A 22,360-nucleotide genomic window follows, 5' to 3' on the forward strand; every position below is an offset into this window, starting at 1 on the left:
TTAGAATGGGAACAACAGGTATTCCTGTAAATTTACAGGATCATGTGACCAGACTTACAAGCCCTATATGGCACACCGATATAAAGCAAATGTTAAAATATCAATTACATCTGCTGTAGCTGCAGAGAAGTCTGTAAAGAAAAAATATATGCTTCATATATACAGCAAACATGAAGTTATTGTATCCCTAGTCTGAAATCACTTCCCACAATACATTACACCTTTATGAAGTGTGTATCAAAATATCAAGTAACTGTGAGAGGTAGGGCAGAAAAAAATACAAACCTTTTATTGAAACCATCTGGTCAAAATATAAACTAAGTTGGCAAACACAAGTCTGAAATCAAATCCAAAGATATAATGAACTAAAGGCTCTAGAGAATCTGGTCCTCTCACTTTCTTACCTTTCAAACAGAGATGGATCTAATTACTTTCAATGAAATTGATTAAATTACAATTACTTTGTATAAATGCATGATTACATTAAATTAATGATTACAGCATTTCTGAAAGTAATTGATTAAATTGGCAAGTAATCATGATTACATCTGATTAAAATGAATTTGCAAATAACTATGAATTAATTAGAAGGTTTGGATTATTTTGTTCATGTTATTTTAAGTTATTTTTTTCATAAGGCCTTAAATTCTTTGAATTGAACATGTAATATTATTTTTTTAAGAATAGTAGGACATCAATCTTCACCAATTCATTAAACAACATAGATCTATAATATATATATAAGTTCAATATAACAATTTGTGACTTTCACTTGAATTTTTAAGAATCATTGCACTTGTTTCATATACAGTTATACCCTTAGGGATATTTGAATATAAAAGAAAGTAGGCATAATACCTCTGAATTTTACTTTTGTACTTCTTAATAAATTCAATAAAACAATTGTATAGGATCTTTTGATAGCTCTAACAAACATTTTTTCATTAAAATAATTAGATTTTTTTTACTTGTTGGTATTGAATTAACATTATGTAATATCTTCACAAAAAGGAAGAAAAAACAAATGAAAAATTGAATGATTTACAATCATTTTATTCTTTTTTTTTTGTTGACAATGCAGTAGTCATAGATACTATTTGAGGATTTAATATTTCCATTGTAATCATAATGTAATCATAAAGTAATCAGAACTACAGGGATTATTTTGAAAAGTAATTGATTAAATTAAATTACATGCAATCAGATTTTTGGCTGATTAATGATTACAATGATTACTTGAATAAATATAATCAATTACAGCTGATTAACACTTACAATTACAATTACAATTACCCCATATCTGCCTTCAAAAGCAATCACTATAATGAGGACTTGTCAGATAACTTGAATTGTTTTGAAGTTCAACAGTATATTCCTGATGAAGGAGGGGTATGAAAATAATAATTATTAGCTTGATCTGAAAGTGCCAAAAAAATTGTGCTGCACTCATGGCAAGACAGACTGACAGTTTAAAAAGTATAAAACAGCACATGTACTGCAAGGTGTTAATTTCAGCATATTAGCAGTCAGGCTTAAAAGAGTAATCAAGGGAACTAAGATTTTAGCAAAAATCAAAAGAATGTAATCCAGGGACAAAGACCAGACATGGAAAACAGACATACACAACAAAGAACATAAATTAACTAAAATCATACATACAAAGTAACAAAAGTAAATGAGCAATTCGGATTACACTAAAACTGGGAGTATGGACCAGGTGTACTGGTAGGGTAAGCGTCCTCTTTTTTTCTAGAAACACCCGCTGAGACGCTCATAAAAAGTCAAGTCTGGGGTAGAGGAAAGAGGAAAAGAAAAAAAAAAAAAATAAATCCTGCTAAATATTAACTCACTGCTTAAGAATTTAGTGCACCACTTAGCATCTGCCAAAATAGAAAATCCATAATTTTTTCAAATTCCTTTTTGCCTAAAAATAGACCATTTTTTTTTTGCCCTTTCCCCCTGAAAATAATCCATCATACAGTATTAACCCATTTGAACAGAAGGTATAATCACTATAATTTGCCATGGTTAAAAGCGTATTGCAATATTTTTAATGTCTATTATTTCCCCATATGCAAAATAGTTTGGTACAGTTATAAAAACATTTTTCTTCAAATCATAAACATTAAAAGATTTCTGTCAGCTACTGCTCACTGGGCATATCCTGCTCTCCCCCATTAATCAGCTACTGCTCACTGGGCATATCCTGCTCTCCCCCATTAATCAATTACTACAAATGTCTGAAAAGTACACCTAGTCATTAAGCAGGCAGTAGATAAGTAACAGACTTGAATGGGACTAAAACTTCTATTTGTTTTGAAACATTGACCCTTAAAAAATGACTGGGTCTTTCTTAGTCTCTTTCCATCATGTGAAATTTTCCCCTATCACATTTTTAGGATGGAAGCAACAAACAGCTAAATAGTCATTTTTATCTATCAAGGGTAATATCCTCAATCAAGAGTTATCATACAATTTCAACCAAATTGAGACAAAAAAAACTCTCAAAATAGAAGAAAAAAGCCATATGTATTTTTCTGTATATTTTACCAGTACTTGTTTTGGAGGTATAAATTAAAACTGGTAACTTCTCTCCTCTTTTTTGTAACATAAAGATGACAATATACACAGACGTTTTAATGAAGGTTTTTGAAGAAAAAATCATGATGGGGAAGACAACAACATACAAATACAGACATATGGTGATGGCAATAGTTAACCGCTAAAAGATACCACACAAATACAGACATATGGTGATGGCAATAGTTCACCGCTAAAAGGTACCACACAAATACAGACAAACGGTGATGGCAATAGTTCACCGCTAAAAGGTACCACACAAATACAGACATATGGTGATGGTAATAGTTCACCGCTAAAAGGTACCACACAAATACAGACAAACGGTGATGGCAATAGTTCACCGCTAAAAGGTTCAACACAAATACAGACATATGGTGATGGCAATAGTTCACCGCTAAAAGGTACCATACAAATACAGACAAATGGTGATGGCAATAGTTCACCGCTAAAAGGTACCACACAAATACAGACAAACGGTGATGGCAATAGTTCACCGCTAAAAGGTACCACACAAATACAGACATACGGTGATGGCAATAGTTCACCGCTAAAAGGTACCACACAAATACAGACATACGGTGATGGCAATAGTTCACCACTAAAAGGTACCACACAAATACAGACATACGGTGATGGCAATAGTTCACCGCTAAAAGGTACCACACAAATACAGACATATGGTGATGGTAATAGTTCACCGCTCAAAGGTACCACACAAATACAGACATACAGTGATGGCAATAGTTCACTGCTAAAAGTAACCACACAAATACAGACATATGGTGATGGCAATAGTTCACCGCTAAAAGGTACCACACAAATACAGACATATGGTGATGGCAATAGTTCATCGCTTAAAGGTACCACACAAATACAGACATATGGTGATGGCAATAGTTCACCTCTACAAGGTACCACACAAATACAGACATATGGTGATGGCAATAGATCACTGCTTAAAGGTACCACACATATGTGCTAAAAATCCAAAACATTTTTGGGTGATTACATAATTTTAATTCAATATTATTTTTTTATGTGAGGCACTTTTCCTGATTTTCAGTGATGAAATAGAAACTGCTTGAACATCAATTCTTAAATGACCAGACATAATTACAAACAAATAAATACAAATCTAAAATTAATCCAGACTTTTATTTTAGCCTAGTTTCCTCAACAGTACAATTTTAGCACTTTAAATTTTAGACAGACCTAAATTACAGCACATAACTAGAAGTTTAATAATACCCAATGCTTCAAATGGAGTTTTAAGTCTTACTCTTAAACTTAATTATATCCCTTTGGAGTCATCCAACAGTAACTATATTCCTTCTTGCACATCTAAATATCATGCTTACTTCCAATAACAAATTCATCAAAAACACTTGAGCGGTTTAGGAAGACTAGTGCTCACTATATTTTACCATGTAAATCACTTTTAACGTTGAAATATCTCCCTTTGGAGTCCTCTGACAGTAAAAGGGGGGGCATATTCCCTCATGCACATCTACATATGATGCCAAACATTCCCATAAAATTTCATCAAATTCCCTAGAGCAGTTTAGGCGGAGTTGGGCTTAGAAGGTTTTCAAATGTTACTGAAGATGTCTCCCTTATGAGTGCCCAGACAATTACTATATTCCTTCATACATATCTACATTTGATGCCTAACCTTTCTATAAAATTTCATCCAAACCCCTTGAGCATTTAAATAGGAATTGTCCTTACAAGCAATGTGGAAAAAAACAGATTAAGGTGAGGTGATTTCTATATACCCCCAAACAAACTTACTTTGCAGAGGGTATAATTAATGTCTGTGTGCATCTCAGCAAGTGTACTTCTTCACAAAAGACATATATTATCACAGACAAATAGTGTTTTTTTTTTCTTTTGTACCTGTATTTGGAAAAACATATACATCTTTTATAATTTGTCAATAGGGAAAAAATGAAAATTCTTGTCTAAGTGCCATCTACACAACCTAAAAATCACTGTAAGATTTTCATTAAAACAACTTCTATGAGCAAAGGGAAGGAACACTTTCATTCTACACTTCCTTATAGACATAAGGTTTTGATCTTATACTCATTGGACTACCATTATTATTACTATTTACAGTGCTTATTTAGAGCTTATCTAAAAAAATATTACTCTAAGCACTCAAAATGCAAGTACATATATATGAAGAATAAAAAAAAATAAATGCCATTGTATCAACAGAATAAAAACTACAAACCTTAAAAAAAAAACTATATCTATAAATAGTCATATATGAAGCACAAAAAATAGAAATTCATTTTACATATACTGGTCATTTCAAAGATAATTCAAGAAATATAAAAATTAAGGAAATTAAATGAATAAATCAACTTAAAACAAGTATTGCTTTTCAACTATGTGAAAAATTCTGCCTAAAGTATTCACAAATTTGACATTTTTCGCAATTCATTTGGCAGATCATTCTACAAAATGGCAACTGCTTTATCAATGCATACTACATATTACACACCAAACATCATATAAACCATTTATAAGTCCTATGGGTCTGGTGTCTATAATATCATGTTAAGTTCTAAAATTGACTATTAACTTGATTGCATAACTTCATAAAAAAACACTTGAGAGTGCTAAGGAAAAATATATAAAAATGTTATTTTGGAAAATGGAACTGCCAGAATATACAAAATACAGGTTGTACAAGAAACCTGTGAGGGATGATTAACTGGTTATACCATCGCTTTCAATCACAATATAAACAAAGTCCTCAGAAAGTTGTTGAATTTTTTCTGAAAATGGATCCCACCATAATAAGAATGTGTTCAAATTTCAAGTTGCTGTGATGAGTAGTTGCTGAAAAGTATGAGGAAAATTTCAACTTGCAAAAGCATAAAGTCCTTGGTAAACAGGAAGTTGTGATCAAATTTTTCCAAATATGGATCCCACTACATGGCATACCATCAGGCAAAATGTGTTAAAATTTCAAGCAGCTGTGATTTAACAGTTGCTGAGAAAATAGCAACAAAAATTTCAAAAGTATGAAAAAATATACAAAGACGTCAGTACAGGAAGTTGTTGTCAATTTTTTCTGAAAATGAATCCCACCATATAGCACAGATACAGGAAGACTGTGTTCAAATATATGCTGAGAATGCAACTCAACTTCCAATTCTCAAAATATGTAAAAAATAATAAAGTCCTCTGAAAACAGGAAGTTGTCAATTTTTTTCCAAAATTGAATCCCACCATACGGTATACATACAGGAAGAATATGTTAAAATTTCAAGCTGCTGTGATGAGTATTTGCTGATAATACTGTGATGAAAAAAGTGTTATAGAAACACGGAAACACAGACAAGAGTAAAACAGTATACCCCCTATCTTTCAGAGTGGGGGTATAGTTAAGTGCTTTTGCAACTAACTGGTAGGAGCACAGAAAGATTGAAAATTTTAAACCATTTTTCTTTACTGCTTCTAGGAATATACATTAAAAGAGATAACATAATTCAACAAAACCTAAAATGTTTCCATTTCTTCAACTTCAACAAATCTAAATACATAATCTGAAATTAACAGCTTGGCTTAAGTGGAATTTTTGTTAATTTCAGGAATGTGTGGTACTCCTAAAAGAACAAAAACATGAAATTGCATGCTTTGTCGTGCTATGCATGTAACAGCCACTTGTACATGAAGTTGATATCGAATGGCAACTATTATTGCCTACAACATATGCTTCATCTATATGATGTCACTCACCAAATTTGAAATCAATCCATCCATTGGGAGCCGAGATTTTTGTAACAAAAATTTTCAGTATCATTCCACATAGTTAAAAATGGCTCTGTTCCATAAAACAGGAAGTTGATAGTGCTGAGCAACCAAAATTGCTTAAAACATATGCCCAATCTATATAAAGCCACCCACCAAGTTTGAAATCAATCCATTCATTGGGAGATTTTTGTGACAAAAATTTTCACTAATATTCCCAAAAGAGAATCAAAATGCTGATAGCACTGGAGGTTAATGATTCTTGTGAAAATTGTAGCATGAACAAAATTTCAGCAGATTAGATGATGTAAAAAAAAATGTGAAATCATACATTAGCATTTGCAATAACTTTTTTTTTTCTAATTTGTATGAACTCAATGTCCATCTTAACTACTGATTTATTAAGTATAAAATGTTATCAGTAGTTAAACAGTAGTAAAGTCCACTCATGGAAGAAATCCTTGATCTTCAATAGGTAGAAAGTGTAAGAAAATATTTCTTCCATTTTACAGTCAAAAGCTGTGGAATTACAATGAGTAATTTGCTATTTTACCCATAAAAGACATGGTCATGTGCACCTGTCTGCCATGGGCTGTCTGTCATAGAAAAACAACAAAAACAGAAGAAATAATTTCCTTGATGAACATAAGATTTTCCAAAACTAGACACTTTTTATCAATTTTAATTTTCCCGCAAAGTTTACTTTGTTAAAATCACTCCTCTTCATTTCCTGTATATTAATCATAAAATGTTAATGATAGGATTAAGTTTGTGATTGATAAGTGTGTTAAATGGAACATGCTTAACACATTTAATGTTTCTTAACAAAATAATGCAAGAACTGAATTCTGTAAATGCAAAAACTTAACATCTTTAAAGGCCAAAAATGAGTCCCTCAAATCTTCAGTTGATTTGTAGACTAGATCTTTAATTTTATATGCAGAAATAATAAAATATAATTGAGCTGAATAATTGCCAGAAACATATTTCTGATTATAAAGGAGGTATTGAATGATACAAAAGGAGTTACATTTGGACTATATTTTTTGTGTTGTGTTCAGAAATAGTAGGGAAGTTCCTGACCTAAACCAGTGACATAAAGTATTTTGATCCTGAAGAATCAAAAACCCAAAATGGCAAAGTCTGATGACACAGCTAGTTGATATTAGAGAGCAACCAAAATTGCTCAAAACAGATGCCGTTTGTACATGCATGAACGACCAAAAATTGCTGTTTAATCCTATAGTATAACAAGTTTTTACTAGATGTCTTCCAAATAAAAAGCTAACTAGGTGTACATGTACTTTGGCTATTACAATGTAGTTTAGCTACTACAAAGACTGTCAAATAAAAAATAAACTTTGAAACTCAGATTTTGAATTTTGGTCAGGAGCTGAGAACTCAGAAAAGGAGGTTTTTAAATAATTTTTTTCATTGAACTCTAATATTCTGATTGAAATGTTCCTTTTGGTGTGTGATGCATTTTCAACAATTTCTTCTATTTGATTTTTGTGAAAATCAAAGTTATGCCTTTTTGGGAAGAACAAGAATTATTTCAACAGATTATAATTATATTTTTTTTTACATCTGAAGGAATTTTTAAATTGGCCTCACTCATTTTATAGTTAGAATCCAGAAAACTGACACCAAATAAGGTTCACTCATGTGAAAAAATGAGGATTTTTTCCAATTTTTGGCATTGTCATGTCGTCAACTGGAAGTAGTCAATACAAGGGGTCGACATAGAAATGGTGGTGAGAGACATCATTCTTATTTAGATTCCAGACAAAATAAAGCACTATAGATAAATTCTACTCTGATGAGGGGCTGAGAAATGAACCCTACTCCCTCAAAAATCTCACTTTTTGGGTACTGGAAACTCATGACCTCTTTTTTCATCTCTCCAGTCATTATTTTTTACAAACTCTATATCAGATAGTCTCATTTTAAAGCACAGTCACACTGCTTGCAAGTGGAAACAGACTGAGATTTCCTCAACTAAGATTAACACTGCCAGAACCAATAAAGCAGAAACAGGGCCAATCCTGGATAAGTCAGGGCGCAGCACGACAAGGGTTAATATGTAAAACCCTTAAATTTGGTAATCTTCCCTAGCAGACTGTGGACAATTATTATCTACCTTAGTACATGCCTAATAACACTAGAAAGTCTCTTAAAATTACATCTTTCAATGGTTAAGAGGAAGTTGTACTTACAAGATATGAGGACTGAGGAACAGACAGACATGGTAATTTCTAGTATCCCCACTAAAACTTTGTTTTCAGGGGGTATAACATTTATTACTGAAAAAAGTGTTATTTTTTCATTTAATGCAGTAACACTGATATTATGAGAGGTCAAATGATGTATGGCTAAGAAATAATCAATGCTCTTAGTAATTTACTTTTTTATCAAGGATATCCGAACTCTTTGTCAAGTAGACAGTTCTGTATTGGAATATTAATCATAAAATTATTTTTAAATTGAGAAAGAGATTCAAACACCACAAGAAAATGCTAAACTTAGAAATCTTAGACACCTATAAATAAGATTCAATATGCTCAAACTTGACAGAGCCTTGTTATACTAGAAAACTTGAGACCTTTCACTTCAGGTCTTGAATGTCTGAGATTTCTCTGTCTTGCACCCTCAGTGGAGTTTATCATCACAGACATTACAGTTTATACATGTCACTTCAGTCGTCCACAGCAACTTACGAAAACAGATCATAAAAATCATATTTCTTCTTTCTAACCTGATTGCTTCAGCTTAATCTGTGAAAAAAAGCATTAACTGCTTGTTTCAATTTATTCATTTAAGAAGTAGAAGTCACCAAACTAAGGTATCAAGTGCACCAAAAACTTTAACAGACTGTGGTTAGAAAACAAAGACTTGATGCACCTAATAATCTGTTGATACATGTACATTTGTACTTGTATATGCATTCCAACTGTTACAGAAATGATTGAGAGCGCAGACTACAAAGAAGTAATCACTTTCAAAACCAAAGATATCTACTTACAGATAGGAAGATCTATTACATTAACATGTAGTTGCCATCTGTTGAGGTTTGTAAATTAAAAAGCAGCACTGAAGCACATCCATCACCCAAATGCCAATTTAATTAAAACTACATTGCTCTTAAACTGTTGCCATATCAAAGGAAATGTCATAAACTTTAGTCATAAAATTCTATATCATGATAAAAATGTCAACCAGAACTGTCCTTGAAGGAACTAATAACCTTCAAGACAGCTAAAATTTAACATCTTCTTCTTAGAACAAATTATCAAATAGGGTGCCCACAAATGATTCGTACATAACACTATAGGAGGAGTTGTGGGCAACAATGTATCAGACAGCTAGCTGATAAATGCTCAAGTCTATGGGCTTATCTTTTTGAAACTTGTTGAAATAAAAAAAATGACAATATGCGTATCCCTATACTAAAACATCATTCACTGGATTCTTATATTCTCTAGAAACCTCTCTATCAAAAATGTACCATGCAACATAGGCAATTTCTTGATCAGTTTTTAAGATGCACTGTGTGTAAAAACTTTTCTAAATAATAAGTAAACTCTGGAGTTAAAAATTGATCCAGAAATATAGACATACATGTACTTCATCAAATCAACAATGAAATCAAGAAGTTCTTCTTAAGGTAGATCATACCTATTACAAGGAGCATTATTATCTGTCATCTTCTAACTAATAGTATTTGAAATGATGTAAAAACAACATTATATTTACATTATCTTAAAAGATTATTTGCATAAAAATTAGTATGGTAAAATCATAAACATTTTTTGAAAAAAGCATTCTTCATGGGGAGATAATTTGTGGGAAAATTCTTTTAAAGGGAGATAATTGGCAGGAAAATGTTCTATTGAAGTGCAATATGAATTTTTGGATTTTTTAATACTACAAGAAAAATTCTATCCTCTAGTTTAATAGAAGTTTACAAAATATTGAAAATTCCTTACAGAATCCACACAAAACATTGTAAAAAAATGCCTTTAATAAGGCTTTATTATCTTGAAATCTAGTTCGGTGACCTATGTTTTTAACATTAAAATTCTAAGATATGTTCATTTAAGGTCATCTTAGAGAAAATGAAGGAAAATTTATCAACAAGTAATATGAGGTATGATCTACTTTAAGGTGCTTAAGTTTTATTGTAAAACAGGAATGAAAAAAGGAAATTCTTATTGACAAAATGAACATGAAAAACATTGATGCAAAAAGTTCATCAAAAACATGTGAAAGCATTCTTGACTTCATGAAAATAATGTAAAATAGCTATATACCATTTACATGGAGTAGGCATTGTCTAAATCAGTGAGCATTGTGAGCTTTACCATTAGTGTACAGTCTGTGCGAGACTCGTAAAAATAATATACAACATTATAAAAGGGGGGGGGGGGGGGAGGGGGTCGGATGAAAATTTTTGCTTCACAAGTGCAATGCTTTTATTTATATTTAAGCAGCAAGTGAAATGAATATTTTTATTTAAAAATCTGCCTTGTTAAATAATGGGGGGGGGGGTGTTTATTCAATTAACGAATTACTTGAGAAAAAAAAAGCTTTTCCAAAATCCCAACCCAATATCCCCTTTCCCTTCGCTTTCAAAATGGTCGATAACATTATAACACTTCGCAATACTTAATATTTTTTAACCCTTATGGGCATTTCTAGCAACATCAGTTTCAGTTTTGGCTGGTCAGATCAATCTGTTCAGATAACGGAAATATTACAATTCTCCATGGATGGCTGGAATATTTTACACATATCGTGTTGCGTAAACAAAGTTCAGACTCAACTGACAGCCGCAAATCTGAACTCCAAGCAATGATTGCCTTTCCTATCTTAGAAAAGCTATACTTCAATTTGGAAATTATAATCGGAGTTATATTTTTTCCAAGGTGGGTTAGGTTCTTGACAACAGCAACGGAGGAACAGCAGAGATACACGTACGTACATCCACACGTTTCCTGAACTTTTTAAAAACACCATATTCACTTCTTTTAATAAGTAAAAAAAAATAGAGAAAGACTTGAAAACTATCAGAAAAGATGAATTGATTTTTACTGAAACGTAATCTTAACCTATATATTTTTATTTGTTTGATTTAAGGGTGTGGTGAATTTTCTCCATAAGGACAGTCACTTTTTGGTACTGCCGGGACATGACTTTTTTTTCGTTAGTATATTGGGGAAATTTAGATAGTACATGTAATAACTGTACAGCTCTCACCGCTTCGCGGTGCTCACTATAAATTTGTTCTAGTTGGAAGCACATACTATCATTAAGCAGTATAGTACTTAGTACAGTAAAACAAAAACCAAAAATTCACTGGTCTGGCAGAATGCCTCCATTATACATCAATGGGTTTCTTACCTATCAAGAACAGGCATGGTGGTAGGAATTACATCAATATAAAACATCGTATTTCCAAGGCGTTTTGTAGACAAGTTATCCCAGTATGCATCAGGGTTAAACTCTATTTTCTCTACAGAAGCTGAAATAACAGGCAGTGTATCCACAGTAGCAGAAAATTTTTGTCCCGGTGACAGAAACTTTAATGTCAAGTTTGGTGATTTTAAATTTCCATCTGTAACTCGTTTCTCAATACTGGACAAAAAGGAAGACTTCAAATTCTGGAAGATAATTATCGTATTCCAATTAGCTAAGTATAAACCATAAATATAAATGTGTTGGATTTATTGATTATTGTTATACCTCGTTAGACATGAAAAACTAAATCATTTTAGTGGATCTTGTTTTGAAATAGAGAGATATGTGCTTGCTCACTTCACAAATCAGCCTACAAGAAGCAAGTTTTCTTCTTTCATGTAATCATTGTACTTCATTCAGTATATCACTGGCTTGACATGCTACATGTAAGTAAAATCATAATAATTTTGCCACCCCCTCCTAAAAAATAAATTGAAGAGTGGCAATTCTCAAAACAAATACATATAGGTCTATGAAGAAATTGTCAATGTTATTGTCAAGAAGAAATTAACTTCAATCATTTACCTTTCCAATTAAAGCAGATGAAAATCATGACTAAGATCTGAAGTCAAGTAGCTGTCTTCAGTCATATTTTAATTTATATACCCATACATTTTACCTGAATTTAGTGATGGTGTAGGTCAGTTTGATGACAGGTAACTGACTTGTCAGATTCAATATATGTTTACCCATATTTTACCTGTGATTTTGTAATGAGGTAAGCAGGTGTGAAGTCAGGTAGCTGTCCCTTGTCACAGTTATACTCCATGTGTTTGAGAAGAGATATGAATATATCTATTCTGGCAATGTTGGAATCTTTCAAGGTGTGGAACATCTCAACAGTGGCTGCTATATCTGTTGGATCTTGATCAAGTAAAACCTAATCATTAGAAGGTTTAAAAAGTTCAATTAATTCACTACTAAACTGTCTTCACAATAAACCAGAAGTCTGAGGCTGGTAAAGATGATGGTGGGCCTGTAAATATTGCAATAGCAGGCCAGTAATAAAAAATATAGTTTGGGCCTGTGAATCAAAATGGTTACTGTGAAGACTGAGTGCTACTAAAAACTTCCAAACACTAACAGACTTAATCAGTGCCGATAAAATTGAAAATAAATAATGTGAGCAAGCTAAGAGAATATACCCTACTCCAAATAGTGTTTAATGTATAACCCTTCCGTTCAATTATCTCCCTAACAAGTACTCCTACAGTAATACAGTAATCATCTACCTTTATGATGCTTAACCTTCCTATAAAATTTTATCACACTCCTTGAGTGGTTTGTCATCTCCCTTCTGGGCGTTTAGACCCTATCGATATTCCTTCATGCACATCTACATATGATGCCCAACCTTCCTATAAAATTTCATCAAAAACCCTAGAGCGGTTAAGGACTAATCGAGCTTATAGGAGATATAGTAAACGTGGACAGATGGACAGACAGACAGATAGACTGACAGATTGATCCCCATATTCTCCACAAACTTTGCTGGGAGTGTAATTGGCTTAATACTGTGAAAGTACTTTTGTTCATGGGGTACCAATTTTTATAGTTTTCATGGGTAGGCCAAATCACGAAATTTGGTTCCAAACAAAAGGGAGAATCTCCGTGATGAGTACACTGTAAACTTCAAAACCATGAATTCAAGAATCCACAAACTTGTGTATCTTCCCTAATCCACAACAAAAGACTTCCAGGAGCCTGACTAGCTCACCTGGTTGAATTTTGTCCTTCAAGGGCAGTAAATTTAAATAGTTTTCAAGATATTAGCTGAAAACTGTTAAAAAAAACCTGTAATTTTTCCCCTTTCAAGGGCAATAACTCTTACAAGGAATCGTCAGACAACTTTTTTCTCTGAAGACTTTTGTAGTCCTAATAATAAGGATCATTTCAGCTATTGAAAGAATTTGGCTAACCCTATTAGTTTTGGGGATATATGCAAAAAACTACTGTCTGACCCTATGTTTTATTTTTTGGAATCAGGGGCCATGTTTTTTTGATAGATCAAAAATCCCCACATCAGTTCTATGCAGGATACCCCAAGGAACATTCATACCAAGTTTGGCTCCAATTGGTTAAGTAGTGTCAGAGAAGAAGAATTCTGAAAGAAATAACAAAAAATAGCAAAAAAATGTTGAAAAAGGGCAATAACTCCAACATGGCTAAATGGATTAAAATGAAAATTTGACCGCAGTAGATCTCATCATGCTAACACTTTCACCCTATGTCAGAATTAGCTAAACCTAATGATTTTGGAGATATAAGCAAAAAAACTACTGTCTGACCCCTATGTTCTATTAATAGTACCAGCGACCATGTTTTTCAACAGATCAAAAATCCCCACATCAGTTCTATCCAGGTTACTTCAAGTTACATTCATACCAAGTTTGGTTCAAATTGGTCAAGTAGTGTTAGAGGAGAAGAGTTTTGAAAAGTTGTTAACGACGACGACGGATGATGACAACAACAGACACAAAGTAATGGCAATAACTCACATGGCCTTTGGCCATGTGAGCTAAAAATTGGTATCCATGAATTGAAGTACTGTCACAGTAGTGATGACTTTATCATTACTTGTATTTTCTTTGAATGGCACATCATTCAGTGATGGAGATTGTCTTATCAAACCATTAATTACCCATGTCAACAAAATGTCAGATGAGTGCTAGTTAGGAAATGTTGTTCTCTGAGGTTCATTACAAGACACAAACACTTCAGTCCAAGTGTTTGAGAAATTAAAGGTTAGAAGCATAGGGAAAATTGATACTTGACAATTTGCTAGAAAAATCCTGAGTATTCAAGCAATCAGAATTTGAGTTAGAGAAGTTAGACTGTACTAAAGGTATACAGTGATATAGTCGCACAACTAAGAACACCTACAAACTAACCTGAGACAAAATAGCATGACCTTGACTCTGTGACCTTGGTTTGACTTCAACAATCATCACCTGTCCTTTTTCATCCTTACATAGTGATTGTATAGACATCAGATTTCTGACTGACTCTTGTGGCAAGTAGCAATATCTTCCACACAATAAAGGAATGCCTGTAAAGTTTTTATAATTTATAACTGAGATATCTGGATGGGTCCTTAACTCCCTCCTTGGAACAAAATCTGAATCCAGAGAACTGCCAAAACTTATGACTTTTCCACCTTGTTCAATAAACTGGAGAAATGCACTATCAACCCTGTCATACAAATTATCACATGACACAACTAACAGAGCACAGTTATCTGCCCATGGAAGGGTAGATACCTGGTCATGTTTTAAGTGGTACATCAAATAACAGTCTGGATTGATGCACTGCTCTAATACTGATTTGACATTTTGAAACTTTCTTGTAGAATCCTTCTTCCCAGCATAAACTAGAATGTTTGGAGGTTTAGATGTATGAGTTTGATCAGGAGAGATAAAAGCATTTGACATGTCACTTAAAATATCACCACATCCACTTTCTTCCATCATCTGTTGCATATCATCTTCATTCATAGTTGATCCATCAATTTCATCAACATCAATGCTCTCAATATCTAAATTTCCAACACTTCTAGACGAGGCCATTGATTCATTAGAACATCTACCTACTTCTGTATTTTCATCATAGCTATTAATAGTACTTGATATATCATCTGTCTTCTCCAGCAGATTACTTGGATGACCTTCTACACCAACACCTTCAAGCAGAGAATAATATTAAACTGAAAGGTTTTCAATTGTTTATTCCAAAAAGTTAAATTCAATTTATTTTTAGATGGAACATGTCAAATCTTTAAAAAAAAAAATAGCTTTAACTAGCAATGAACTGTCAAGGGACAACTTCAAAACTGATCTTCTCTAAATAATTATTAACAACAGTGGTTACAATACTGGAAAGAACCAGAAGGGTGAGAAAAAGCCAAAAATCCATCAAATGAGAATTTATATTGCTTTCAGAGAGCATAAGTATACAAGAAAGGCCCCTATTCTAGGTAACCCTAATATCAAAGGTTTCTTTCAATATTTGATAAGACATTGACCTCAGACCATGAACACCTGAACAAATTGTATGGTCTTATTTTGAAAATAAAAGTAACAGAACAAAATAGTGCTGACATGGATATTATTTGTTTTACATGAACTTGTACATACTTAAAACTTTTTCAACACAGAGATCTTCATCCATTGATAAGGCATCATCAGTGAAGGCTACACATAAGGTGACAAAGTTCTCCTCTGAACATTTCATTATGATACCAAAAGGTGGCCCTGTTTTCCATGCAATAGGCTTTCCAAGGTCTAACATCTGCCAAGTAAAATTTTCAGCTGCTTTAATACTATATTTAAAAATGAATTAAAACAGTTTCTGCTTATGATATACATACCTCTTATCTAAGGAAAGGAATTCAAAAATATATACAAACAAATCCCAACAGAACATTTAATAAGCCTTTTTTATTGTTATACATGTAGATGACACATATACATGTAAGTTTAGGCAAATTCTTTATCATACAGATCTTAGAACTGATGGCCTTTAGAGTTTTTTAATTCATTTTCAAACAAAGCAAGTTAAAAAGACAATAATAACATTTCAGCATTGAATAACATATTCTGAGAAGTATATAGCAGTAAACATAGATAAAGAAATATCACGATGGATTATTCAAAGTAATTTATATAGTCTGTACAAATTGTACTGTAGTTACAATTCAATTTAAAATTTTGAAACTTCCCCCCTTTACTGATGCTCCTTTTTGGTCAAAGAAATTACAATTTTGCTCAGCAAGTATATATCCTGTTTCTTCTGGCCAAATATCATCAGACATGACAAAATAATCCATAACAGGTTTGTGTACAATACAGTGGATAATTCATAGGTTGCTAATTTTTACATATTTTAAAGATCTGTCTAAAAATGAAAACATGAATTCTGAAAATTATTATACTTAGTAGACCACTTAGCATTTAACTTCAAAATTAGATTCTAAAAGACCCAAATTTTTGTACCTCCATTTGTCTAAAAATCAGCAAATTAACATTTGCCAAAGTAGACCAACATACAGTAATCATATATCAGGGATTACTTTGGGAGGAGCTCTGGGGCCATAGTTCCTTTACTTTATCCTATGGCCCTTACATTTTGATTAAAAGAAGCCAAAATGCTTTTCAAATTGACCATTGAGACTTTCAGTGAAATGCAACAATGGCCTACAGAATTTTCTAAATGGCTCATCTTTATCCTAAACCAAGGCCTTGGCAAAGACCATACAGACTATTCATAATCCAGGAAGTTCATGGTTGCTGTTAAATTCCTTCTTACATGTATGTTTCTATGATTAAATTCCTCTTCAGCAAATAGTTGTGAGCTTTCTGGGCGAACAGCTTCCAGTAATACCCATATATTCTCTGCTGTATTTCGGTAATGGTGAGGTTCTAAGGCATAGTAAGATGTCCAATCCTTCAAATCAATCTTCACCTAGAAAGAAACATACAAAACCAATTTTAAATATATTTCTAACCTTAGCAACTGTTGAACTTAGACAACACTCATCAGATAACAACCAAAGGTAAACACAGACTAGGAACTAAAAAAACCATAAGCAAACCTCACTTGGTGATACCCTCAACTCCCCTCCCCAGAAACAATATAGGATAACCCATAAGTCATTCAGATGGGAAAACAAATTAGAATGTGCACAATGGTATCATGTAATAAATAAAAAGCTTACCAGAGTGCAGCATGATACTTTCCTTTTGTAGTTTGTAACCATGTTATAAAATTTTATAAAGATCAACAAAAAATACTTAAGTTATGTCATGAAAACCAAGTGTCTACAGATGACGACAATGACAGCGAATACACAACTGTAAATTTTTTGTGGTCATATAAAAATTTGTGAAATGTTCATTAAATTCCGTATAGCGCTTTCAGAGGGGTTGTAGATTATATCATGGTCCCTCCTTGGCCAACAAATGACACAGTCAATGTTTTGCATAAGGAAACCCCAAATATCGTTCAGATATGAACATACATTTGTAAATTAGAAGGTGAATGGAATCATGAAGATGCAATAAAGAATTTGAGTAAATGACATCAAATTCTAGTCACTTGTTTTAGAGGAGTTGCATGTAAAAAGATGCCCCCCCCACCTTTAGGAAAATGAAAAAGTTCATGCTTAGTATCAGGAACCTCAAAAGTGGTTTATATGGAAAAACAAAATAAGTGCATAAAGGCATCATGTGATGAAGAATGTGTAAATGTTTCATTAAAATTTATTGGTTGCAGATGAGTTGTGGATTAGAATTGGGAATGGGGGAATGGAAGAATGGAAGAACACAGACAGACAGCATGAGAAGTATATACCTCCCATTATGTCATTTTTGTGGGGTATATTAATTCTCAGTCAGGGTATTAAAGTTGCTCAAGTCTAAAATCAAATTTTACAATATGTTACATAAATATAAAGCTTCTGTCAAAACATCAAAAGGCTGTTGTGAGTAGTTCTATATGAAACTGTAACCCCAAATAAACAGATGGACCATGATCACTTTACACTATCTGCATCAACGTCAGGAATATAATTATAATTAGAGGGCATATATATTCACCAATAAGGACCAGGAATTGTTAATCATGTATCAAGTGTAATTTTTAAAATCATTTTTTAAACAAGGAAAACATCTTTATCTGTCCTAAACCTTTAAATCATTTACAACAGTTATAGTTATCATATCATTATAAAGTCCTTAAAGATAGCATTATTCGGAGTGAATGTTGATATCCTTCTACATGTATACACCGTGTTTTGAATCTAACTGTTGATATCACACAGATTATGTTCCCCTTTTACAGCTTTGATATTCTAATGCTTAAACTACAATTACACAATTCACATTTCATAAGTTTAGAAATTATGCTATTTACTCTACAAGACTGATTTTGAACTTGACACAATTTTTGAAGATAAAAATGGGTGGAAGACAGACACGGCCAGGTTTTTGTCAAGTTGGTAAACAGCAAGCAGAAGTGCAACAGACCTGAAATCACATCCCACAATAAGACACTTTGTGTACCAAATATCTAGTAGCTCACTGTAGCTATGACTTAAAGTTGCTGAGAAAAGTGTAACGAAATATATTTTATACATCCAGCTGACCCTCCAAGCAACATTCACCATTCTATGAGTGCAACCTGGCCAGAGATTATGAGTCAAACAAATGCCAAAAATATCAAATTTATTTTATGTTTCCTATTTTTATATTGAACTCTGATACATGTATGTTTTTATATGAGCTTAAATTAATATTATTGTGTAATTTGCTGTCAGCATTAAATGCAGACAGGGTAGGGTTTGGGCCAACATTGATTCCCCACCATTTGTGCCTTTCCTAGTTCAGAAACCTCTAGTATTTTTTTGTCGATGGGGAGAACCTACTATTTCAAAGGTTAACAGGTATGAATATCAGGAAAAAAAAGTTTTGATTTAAAATATTAAATACTTATACCGGACAAAAGTATTCTACAACAAGCAAATATCCATCTATAATGAACATACCAGTAATTATAGTTAACATGCCATAAAATATCTTTCATACATGTAAATGTATACCTTAGGTATGATTTCTGACAGTATAGTACTGACATCACTGATGTGATTTACTCGTTGTAAATATGTTACATCCCTCAATAACTGATCTGTTAATGTATCGTGGGTACCATATTTGTGCACAAGAACAGAACCTCTCTGGAAAATATCCGTCACTGTCCTCTTATAAAGGGCATGCTTCCGTGTCCTTCGTAACCAATGGACAGCATACAAGTACAGACATCCAGCAGTCAAGAACATCTCAATGAGTGAAGCCAATCAAGTTTGACCTACATTGTAAGCTGTAAAAGTAAATACACTATACTCATCTAAATCATGCAATCAGTTTTGGAATACATGAATTTTCTCAACAAAGTTTATGACACTTGATTCCATTTGATTTATCTTTCTTGGCAGTCATGACAGGACTTTCACTACATGTATTCTTTAAAAATTACAGCAAAATTTTGTTACCTATCAGCATGGATCGAACTTCAGATTTTTTCCATCAACTTAACTTAATGAAAATTTACACTCACTAAATGTCAGTTTCTTGGGTTATTTCTGTACTGAACGAATACATACAGAATTCCACGAGCAAATTTTAGCCAGGCAAAAAAATTTCTACAAGCAAAATTGAACTTAATATGTATTTAACAGGCAAATATATACCTGAACTTGACAGAAAATGAATACTTATATTGTGTTATTGTATACTGTACTATGAGGGGGATTTCTAATGAGGTGTACTGCAAAGGTACTATGTATACAAGTACCAGGAAGCATTGTACTGTTTGACATTCTTTCTGAAATTTTCCTTTGCCAGCAAAGCAGGTAATTAAAGTAGAGATGTCAAACTTTGTGTCTATGATGCTACTTAAAAAACTTTTTGCCAGTGATCTGACTTCAGATAAAAACTTTCTGCCAGTGATCTGACTTCAGATAAAAAACTTTCTGCCAGTGATCTGACTTCAGATAAAAACTTTTTGCCAGTGACCTGACTTCAGATAAAAAAACTTTCTGCCAGTGATCTGACTTCAGATAAAAACTTTGTGCAAGTGATCTGACTTCAGATACAAAAAATATAAGGTAGTGCTAATCAACAAGCAAACGAAGCTTGCTCTTAAATGTATAGAAAAATTGTCTAAAAATTCTCATACTGACAGCTTGAAAAAGTTTCGTTGAAGCAAAATGCTGCATCGCTATCTTTTGAAGCTTTGAAATAGTCAAAAACACTGCCTAAACAAAAAGTTTCAAAGATGTATATGTCATTTGATCTGAACTACTCAGCCATTGTAAAAAATACTACTTCAGGTTAAAGAACTGGTGATAAAACCCTGCTTTCTGTGCCAAACACGAAAAAAAAATGTTTCATCAATAATATATCAAATATTTTGAATGTCCTTTGCCTGGTCCTTCTGATGAAAATATCCTTATCTCACTCAACAAAAGTGGCAAATGACATGAACTCTACTTTGTTTAAAAAGAAACTTAGTACTTTATGCTTGGCTCACAATTAAATGGAGCCAGCATAGTCGGTAGAATAAAATAGATAAGTATGACTCTTATGAAGCTGACACATTGCCTGTTTTTATCAAAATGGAGTTCATTCATGATAGAAACACCATCTACATTCTTGAAGTCAGGACAATAGTCCATATTATTTCCTTACTTATTATTTCTTACTGATTTTTTTCCCCCCAAAAAGCATGTATTCTCCTGACATTGGAGGAAGATACACAACAAAATGGCAGTGTAAACAAAAGAAAAATTTCCTTCTTCTTTTATTATAAGTGTTTGGGAAGTACCTGATGGAATAAATATTATTTTGGAATTTTATATGTAATTTCAGAAGGTAAATCAGTCTCTAAATGTAACACATTGTGTAAAAATTGACTCTGCATCCAACCTTGCATTTATAAATATGACAGAAACCCATGTGCTCCGAGGTCAATTATGGCATCTACTTGTGCATTTGGTCAGGGTTGAGTTAACTTTGACCATAGTCAGTTTTGAATTGGCTCAATAGACATTTACATTTGATTTGACACCTCCCTAAAATTAATTTGTGGCCAATGTGGGGTGATTCATTAAAAAAAAACTGTTGGCAATGTCATAATTATTGATTGGTTTCAGACACCTGTGCTTCATGCAGTGATTTGTTGACTGCTATGATCCAGCTAATTACCTTGTAGGATGCCATAATTGACCTTGGAGCACATGGGTTTCCTGTCATATTGGTTTTTGATCCCCACAACACACAAATTAACAAATCACAGCACCTTACAGGGCTGGTAGCAAGATACCACTGTACCAACAACAATAGCACAGTGCTCAAACTCTATAGCACTGTATAGCGCAGTGCTTTAAGGGCATGGGGAGCTTTAGGTGTTTATCAATGCAATATGCATAATTAACTTCGCCAACATATGGTCTAAATAAATAGACATAAAAATGGTGGACAAGTAAATATTAATTAATAAATATTTACTGTTTTGAGTGTATCCTAATAACAGGGGGTTCAAATTACATGTTTTGTAGAAGTGGTCCGAGTTTTTGGGTCCAAGATCTAGGACCCTAAATTTCTGACCTAGGACCTCTGAAATTTCAATCACTTACATCTTGGACCTTCAACCATTTTTATTGACACTTTATTGTTGTCTTTAGATTTTCCTCAAGTTAACCAATGACTTAAACTTAAAAAAGTTCGGGGCTTTCAAGACTTGAAAGGAAATTGGAAACCCTGGATCTGAACATTGATCAATTGAATGGTCCAGTGTTTAAGATCATAGCAGGTGTTAAAATAATAGAAATGGGGGATTTCTTGTACTTAGCAATCACAATACTATTATTGTACACAATACTGGTACAAAAACAAATTCCAGTATTGTATTCCAGTTTTGTTATTTAAAAAAGAATTCTGTC

General features: G+C 32.9%; 1 protein-coding gene across 2 annotated transcripts in view; it reads right to left on the reverse strand.

The window, feature by feature from the left end:
• The window catches only part of LOC148622342 (biotin--protein ligase-like), a 77,027-nt gene that overhangs the window by 47,725 nt on the left and 6,942 nt on the right, over positions 1–22,360 (reverse strand). For both annotated transcript variants that reach the window (XM_088572188.1, XM_088572189.1), the window contains exons 2-7: positions 19,460–19,737; positions 17,170–17,325; positions 15,999–16,152; positions 14,757–15,544; positions 12,566–12,745; positions 11,749–12,008 (exon numbers count right to left, since the gene is read on the reverse strand). In XM_088572188.1, the coding sequence (XP_088428314.1) occupies positions 11,749–12,008; positions 12,566–12,745; positions 14,757–15,544; positions 15,999–16,152; positions 17,170–17,325; positions 19,460–19,696 (1,775 nt within the window). In that variant the 5' untranslated portion in view covers positions 19,697–19,737. The remainder of the gene's footprint in view (positions 1–11,748; positions 12,009–12,565; positions 12,746–14,756; positions 15,545–15,998; positions 16,153–17,169; positions 17,326–19,459; positions 19,738–22,360) is intronic.

The sequence above is a fragment of the Perna viridis genome, chromosome 3 (genome assembly GCF_037379345.1).
Source record: "Perna viridis isolate PV_CMFRI_1.1 ecotype Kerala chromosome 3, ASM3737934v1, whole genome shotgun sequence".
Taxonomy (NCBI): Eukaryota; Metazoa; Mollusca; class Bivalvia; order Mytilida; family Mytilidae; genus Perna; species Perna viridis.